General features: G+C 37.1%; 1 protein-coding gene across 1 annotated transcript; it reads left to right on the forward strand.

Moving 5' to 3' along the window:
• Positions 1-394: 394 nt before the first annotated feature.
• Positions 395-7737, forward strand: LOC108380852 (phosphatidylinositide phosphatase SAC2-like; the record flags this gene model as incomplete). The annotated part of the gene is made up of 11 exons (XM_017637248.1): positions 395-632; positions 4078-4306; positions 4378-4795; positions 5017-5138; positions 5223-5395; positions 5454-5646; positions 5716-6043; positions 6104-6174; positions 6583-6798; positions 7105-7341; positions 7421-7737. Coding segments are annotated over exons 1-11 (2401 nt in total), but the record flags the coding sequence as incomplete, so codon positions are not given.
• Between the last annotated feature and the right edge of the window lie 98 nt (positions 7738-7835).

Consider the following 7835-nt stretch of genomic DNA (forward strand, 5'->3'; position numbering starts at 1 on the left):
TTTAAATATTTATTTTAAGTATTTAACGATTTCTGTTTTCCGTATTCAAGGCGAAAATAAAAAATCTGCCGCGGACAGAGTCAAAACGGAGACGAATTCCTGTTGCAAACGTTTCAGATACGGTCAAAATCAGCGCGGCACATTTTCAGAGTAACGAGTTCCCCTTATAAATTTATCTTCTTTGGTAACGTTTGCTTTTAGTAGATTTGCGTTCTTTGGTATTTACGTTCTGGGAAACTTCATTCAGAAAGTTTGTGGGGACCGTAGCTTCACCTCACCCTAATAGATAATGTGGAAAAATTCCACTAGGTACGACAGCTCTGGTGCTCAGCTGATATTTGACATTTCACCATGTTACTGAATTTCAGCTAACTTCAGTTTTATAGCAATTTTTTCTTGCGATTCGCTAAAATTTCTTTGGCTCTGTTCATGGACTCTGTCTGATTCCAGAAAAACTTCGTGGTTGAAGGGATGAAAGTGAAAATACCTAATAATTTAATTAAGAATAGTGTAGTTTAAATTGGGCGTGGTTGAAATGGAAGTGTTCCAGACTGATAATTATTACATTTTCGTGAAACGCGAGAAGAGTTTGTGGTGGCATCGCAAGACGTCCGAATTTACAATCAAAGCAGGTAAATATGAACAAATTAGCCTGTAAAGTAGTAAAACAATCAATTATTACTTTATTGATAAGCATACTCGTTTTGGAGGCGTTCCGTGAATAACGCATTGCATTTAGGCTTGGAGTCAATGAATGCGCATTAATGAAACTTCGATTGATTAATATACTTACATATGTATGTATGTGTACATATTACAATTACACGCGAAATCAGGATTTCTCCAATTCGTTTTACCCGTTTATGGCCGTCGCTCCCCCGCATCATTCTGATTATTATTAAGGCGACCTTCAATGTTGCATGCTGCTGGCGCTTATAGCTAGGGGGGCAGGCACTATTGTTTATCTGACTTTGCTTTGCTAGGGTTCCCCTTCCATGAACGTAAAACAAGCATTGTGGAGAGGGTGTAAATATACATTTTGCGTTTAGATTGGCTGATTTGAGCGCACAAAAATTGCATTAATTTTAATCACAATAGAAGTTTTCCAGTCGTTTGTTATTGTATTCATATTTGGCCCCCACCGCAGCGTGCACGTTCAAATGTACTTAATACATATAATAATTATAATTACTTATCTGTTTTAGGAGTAAGGTTGCTGGTCTATGGTTCTACCAGCCAATACAATTACAAAACACTGCTTAATGTCGACACTTGTTTGGATATTGAAAGCTAGTCGTTGGGTATTATTTACATATAATGCTGTGACATCTTTTTCCACATTATGACTCATGTGCATACATATATGACAATTTATTTTGGTTTAAACCCTGAGTTTATTCACCTTTAACTCGGCTGCATACTTACTTGCAGGTTTACAAGTGTTAAACAAACGTTGCGCATTACATGTTTACATACATATTTCATATGCACTTTTTGGGAAAAATAAATTGTCCGTATAAAATCCTCTATATTTAAAAGTTAGTAGATATGTAATCGAAGTACGCTTAAGTAGTTCTTTTCAAAATAAAACTCCATCTAACCTTTCTACGCATCCGTGTTGATACGTAGCGCTATTTGCATGTATATTTAATGAATCTTTCATTTCTATCAAAGGCTTCGATAAACATATTGCTTAGTCAAAGTCGAAATCAACTTATGCTGCTTAGCTTCAAGACTGATAAGGGACAGTTATTATCTTTATAATAAAAATCAAAATTTAACCGCTAAAGTTGGACTTTTATTTTCCTCATAAAATTTAACAGTTTTTATTTTTAATGTTTTTGGGTCAAATTTTTGTTCTTGGTTTTGATTAAAATGTTTTTCGATCATATTACTTAGTTTACTGTCTACGCGAAATGACAAATTTTATCTAGCATTTTTGTTTAATATTTATACCCAAGAACATGAAAAATAAATTGTTTTTAACCGACTTCTAAAAACAGGATGTTATCAATTATATATGTATATATGTTTCTTTTGTGTATTTTAACGCATAACGTTAATAACATTCGCAGTATTTTCGTGTGGCTAAGTGAAGCTCATATTCACAGCATAGATAGTTGATTACATTTATCGCTGGTAATCTGGAAATTAGGTAAATATTGTAGCTTGTCTTTCGAAATGTATTTATTTATTTCAGGCTATTTAGTTACGCAATTATTACTTTCACTTACTCGCGTGCATAGTTAATAGGAAATTAGTTTAGATTTATGGTAGTGATTTAAGTATAAATGCAGCATGCATAGTGGTCAAATTGCTAGTGCGGTTTCAAGGCATACATACATAGTACGTATGTATGTAGGTATGTATAGTACAAATTACAATCCTTCAACTTTTTTGTATTTTATAATTTTGTTTTGGATTGAGGCGGGAGGATATTTGTACAAGTACCTGAGAAATATGTACATATGTAAAATTCCAGACACATACATATGTATTTATGTATGTGCATATATTTTCTTTCAATTTGATAATAAACAACTTCGCAAGGTTTTTCTGGTAAAGAATTTAAATCTCACTTAAAAATTTAATATCCCAGTAGATAATTTCTGGAGTCAAAAGCCCTTCCATTTTATATTCCTTTCTTTTTTGTATGGAGTGGCACAAATTGAAGGGCTTCTTCTTTCGCTACCCATGAAAGGCCTAAATATTATAAATTTATGCATTCGCGTAAATTGTAAATGGATAAGCCCTTCTAGAAGGCATGTAAGAAGCACTTTTTTCAGCCCTTCTTGGGTAGGCCTCTTAGAATGGCTTTACTTAGGAAGGCCTATCTAAATTATCTTCTGGGATGCTGCGTTTCTTTTAGTGCATTTCATGCCAATACATGCATGTTCCACTTACCACATTTTGTAGTGTTGACACAGCTACATACATATGTACATACATACATATGAGTCACTTGACCATGGCTCTTGACACGCTAGTCTTTGTAAGACGAATCCATAATAGTTATTATTTGCTCCATGGTCTTTTGTCCCAATGCAAATACTTGTGCAGAAGGAAATTTATTTTTAATTTTTTTTGTTTGATGTTAGAAGATTTCTGCGTTGGAAGAAAGCCATAAAATCAACTGGTTCTTGGCACGGGGTATACATGCGTACATAATACATACGTAGATGCGTAGGGGATAAGCAATATGAAGTGCAAGCACTATACATTTTTGTCGGTAAGTGGTATCTACTTGCATTTGGGTGCATAAAGGGAACAAGATTTGCAAAAATCGTTATGACCAATTTATGTTCACCATTAGCCATTATCCAAATCTAAGCGACATGCTTTTGTTGCTCGTGGCATATGCATCTAAGTGCTCTTAAGCAAGTGAGTACGTGCTTGTGTGCTTGGGTTATCATTGTATACATTGCCCTTGATTCGCTGCAGGCAGGTTAATGGCACAAAAATTGTGCTTTGCCTGTATGGGGTGAGTGAATGTGCTTCTTGTGCAAACTTCTCTCTCCTAAATGTTAAATTTACACTTTCAATTTCAACCTAATTATTTACGTAGTAATAACATACATACATACATACATATAGCAACAACAAAGGTAAACCTCTTTAATTAAAGGCGACAACTGGTTAACGCCTCACAAGCGACTGGTTAAAAAGAAAAATAAATAAACAAATAGGCGTAACATTGAATAAGTAAAATTAACAGCCGTCAAAATTGTAATGAACACATAGTGATTGTGTTTGTGCATACTGATATAGAATTTCTAAGATTATTATTCGTAGTATGATACACAATAAAATCTAGGCTCGAATCGTAACAGTCGTGAGAGAGCAACTCGTCACGTGAAAATACATATTTCGGATTATAACGGCCGTGAACGTAGTGCTCGTCTCGTAATTCGGTACACGATACGAGCAGTACGATCACGGCTGGTAGTTTAGGTACTGAAAACGCGTTGAAACTACGTCATAAATAACGTGTTTACAAGCTTTTATTTTAAATGTGTGTGAATTTACATATTCCATTTATTTTATCAGTTTTAATGAATTTCGCATTTATCATCTCAGGTTGGGACCTCTCTTCTGTGGATGATATTGAATGCATTGGTATTTCACATGGCATTGTGGGCGTTATTACTTTGCCAAATGTATACGAACCGCATTTGGTGATAGTGAAGGAAGCTACACCCGTTGGCGTTCTTCATGCACCCAGTCTTGTGTATAAAATCAAATCGATTTGCATATTAAGTGCTGATGAACCAGACACAGTATTAACTTCCTGCACCCGGCACTCGAGGCAAGTACTTAAGGGACATATTATTCTTACTAAATCAGAAAACTTTACAAAATGTCATCTTTTTTTTACAGAAGCGCCAACAGCACACCCACACATTCACCCTCGTCGAATGCTTCTACTACAAGCAGCACCGGCAACACCCCTGTCGCCAAGACAAAACTTTTTGAGGGTGCTCAACTAATGAATAAAACTTGGGGTGCTGTCAAAATTGCCGGCAGCACTATTAAGAATACCACCCAGCAAGCAGCCGCGTTGGCTTCCAATCAAATGAAGTCTTCTGTGGGCATACGTGATCCGTTGCGCATTGCGAAGCGCATTACAGAGGAGCTGCATAAGATTTTTGATGAAACGGATAGTTTTTACTTTAGTTTCGACAGCGACATCACCAACAATTTGCAGCGACAGAGTGGTGCTGGCGACCAAAAGCGGCAATACGATGAGCGTTTCTTTTGGAATATGCATATGATTGCCGATATTTTGAAACTTAAAGTAAGCTTGTTTTTTTTTATTGTTGATGCTTCCCACCGGGCAGGAGTATGATGTTTTTTGGAACGAATTTCGGAGATCCCATTTAAATTTTGGTATGTCTCCAAACCAAAATTGACAAGGAATGATGGAAATTTGTTCCAATGTATATAAACTTTCCTAGTTGGCATCCGTTCATTACTGCATTTATAATATGTAAATGCTTGAAATTTTCTTTGTTGTAGGACAATACGTGGGTATTGCCGATTATACAAGGATTCGTGCAGGTCGAACCTTGCGTGATAGGTAATGAATGCTTAACATTGGCGCTAGTGTCGCGCCGGTCACGATATCGCGCGGGTACGAGGTAAGTGCCTAGATGTTGGCTTTTGCTTGAGTTGAGTGTAATAAAGCTGTAAGATATTTTTCTTTTTTCCTTTTTTGTTTGCAGATATAAGCGAAGGGGCGTTGATGAACAGGGGGACTGCGCTAATTACGTTGAAACGGAGCAAATATTGTCATTTCGTCATCATCACTTGAGTTTTACGCAAATTCGCGGTTCGGTACCAGTCTATTGGAGTCAACCCGGCTATAAATACAGGCCACCACCACGCCTGGACAGGGGTAAGCAGCAAGTGTGATTGTTTGAAAATATCAACTCCATTCGTCTATCTCGTTACAGGCGAGCAAGAAACGCAGGAGGCATTCGAACTACATTTTACCAAAGAAATATCGCTATACGATGGTGTTTGTATTGTCAATTTGGTCGAGCAAAGCGGCAAGGAGAAACTTATTGGTGATGCTTACGCAAGACATGTGATAAAATACAATAATGATCGCTTAATATATGTTACTTTCGATTTCCATGATTACTGGTGAGTAGTTGCACATCTAATAAGCCTCGTATTACTCCTGATTTATAATTTTTTTGCTATCAATTGCAGTCGCGGTATGCGTTTTGAAAATGTTTCCGCACTTGTTGAAGCGCTTGCACCCGAAGCAGGCGCTATGGGCTTTCATTGGCGTGATCAGCGTGGTGTTATATGTAATCAAAAATCAGTATTTCGTGTTAATTGTATGGACTGCTTGGATCGCACAAATGTCGTAGAGACAGCAATAGGCAAGGCTGTGCTGGAATCACAGCTAGTTAAATTGGGTTTATCACCACCATACTCACCCATTCCAGAGCAATTGAAATCGCCGTTTATGATATTGTGGGCAAACAATGGCGATATAATTAGTCGACAGTATGCGGGCACAAATGCGCTGAAGGTTTAGAAAATATTATCTGTCCTTGATATTTTATTAAATTTTATTTTCTTGTGTTTACAGGGCGATTATACGCGAACCGGTGAACGCAAGATAAGCGGTATGATGAAAGACGGCATGAATTCAGCAAATCGGTCAGTTAAGTTTTTTGTTTGTTATGCCTTTTAAATTTAAGATTCCCGTAATAAGTTGCTGGTATTACTTTGAAGTTTGTTTTTAGTTTAAGTAATTTACGGGCGGAACTTGGAACTTTTTATTTGTAATTTATGCTGCCATATGCCAACTCGAGTACCATAACACTTCCTCTCTCTTCTCTCTCTCTCTCTCTCTAAAAAAAAATGTGGCGCTCTCTGTCACAGTTTTGTGTTTTTTTTTTGTTTTTTTTTAATTATGTTGTTTTAATTAAATTTCTTATTAACAGTTTGTGCATTTTTAACACACTTCTCTACTTCAAACAAAGAAATCGTTACACTAAGCCAATATAAAAAACAACTCAGTGCGTAATTTCTAAACAAATATCTTTAAACATTCGCTCTTCGTAGTTTCCTCATACAAAATTTCGCTGATTCCTTCCGGCAATGCATAATTGATTTAATGCAAGGCAAGCTGGTCGAGGCCAATCAATTGAAAGAGGATGAAGTTATGAAGACAATACTACACATTCTCTGCCCGTCTACACCGGCGCCTACACGCGGTTACTATCACGCCGGTGTGCTCGGTCCGGAATTACATTTTCTGGAAAATATCGTAAACGCAAGGTGCGCCGCTCGCGATAAGCCACGAAAGAAGTCGAAAACTCGCTCTTTATTTAACTTTGTTGCTCCTTTTGTTTCCATTGTCTTACTACTATCGTTTGAAAAGGTATTTTTCTTTTGATTTTTATTTGGAGTTTGGTTTACTGCCTTTCCATTTTTATATTTTTTTGTTATAATTTTAAAGCACAAATTCACCCCTTGATTGCATGCGCTTTGTATTCGATTTTTCCTCTTTTTGCGCGCATAAACTTTACACACTTACCTTACTCATTTGTAAAATGCTTTTTTTTACTTGTGATTGAATTTCAGTTATTATCTCGCGCGTTTTAAAGATTCTTATCGTCAAGCCACCATCGATCTAATGCTCGGAAATCAAGTTTCTGCAGAGTCACTGAACGCGTTGGGCGGACAGGCGGCACCCGATGAAACAGATGCATTGGAAAGTGCCGAACAAGCCAAGCTGTTGGTGGAGGATTGTCGGCGCTTGCTGCTAGGTTCAGCACAATATCCAGTGGGCTCATGGGGCCTCATCGATGCCGATCCGACGTGAGTACATATATATGAATAAAAACTTTATACATATTTTATTATTTTGGTTTGCTAATATTGGAACTCTTACACCTAGTACGGGTGATCTTAATGAAACCGACGTTGACACGGTTCTGCTGCTCACAGACGATTGCTACATTGTTGCCGAATATGACTCACATTTGGATAAAATTGTACGTTTCGAAAAGGTTCAGTTGCAAAATATTACGCTGATCGAGTTAGGCATGTATCAGCAGACCAAATTGTTTCAAGGCTCAGCGCCAGCACTGCTCTGCTTGCGCCTGAACTACAGTGTGGAAGGTGTGGACGGCTATTTCCATATGTTTCGTTCGGCCAACATACGCTTTTTCAATAATATGGTTTATGTGATCAAGACACAGGAGGAAGTTATGGGTAAGAATGATAGGCCAGATTAGCAAGACTTACACACACAATTTTATTATATGAAAATACTTGAACTTTCATTTACCTAATTCGGCTCTTTTTACTGT

Source organism: Rhagoletis zephyria, unplaced genomic scaffold, assembly GCF_001687245.7.
Source record: "Rhagoletis zephyria isolate East Lansing unplaced genomic scaffold, Rhagoletis_zephyria_1.1 Rzeph_scaffold_20605, whole genome shotgun sequence".
Taxonomy (NCBI): domain Eukaryota; kingdom Metazoa; phylum Arthropoda; class Insecta; order Diptera; family Tephritidae; genus Rhagoletis; species Rhagoletis zephyria.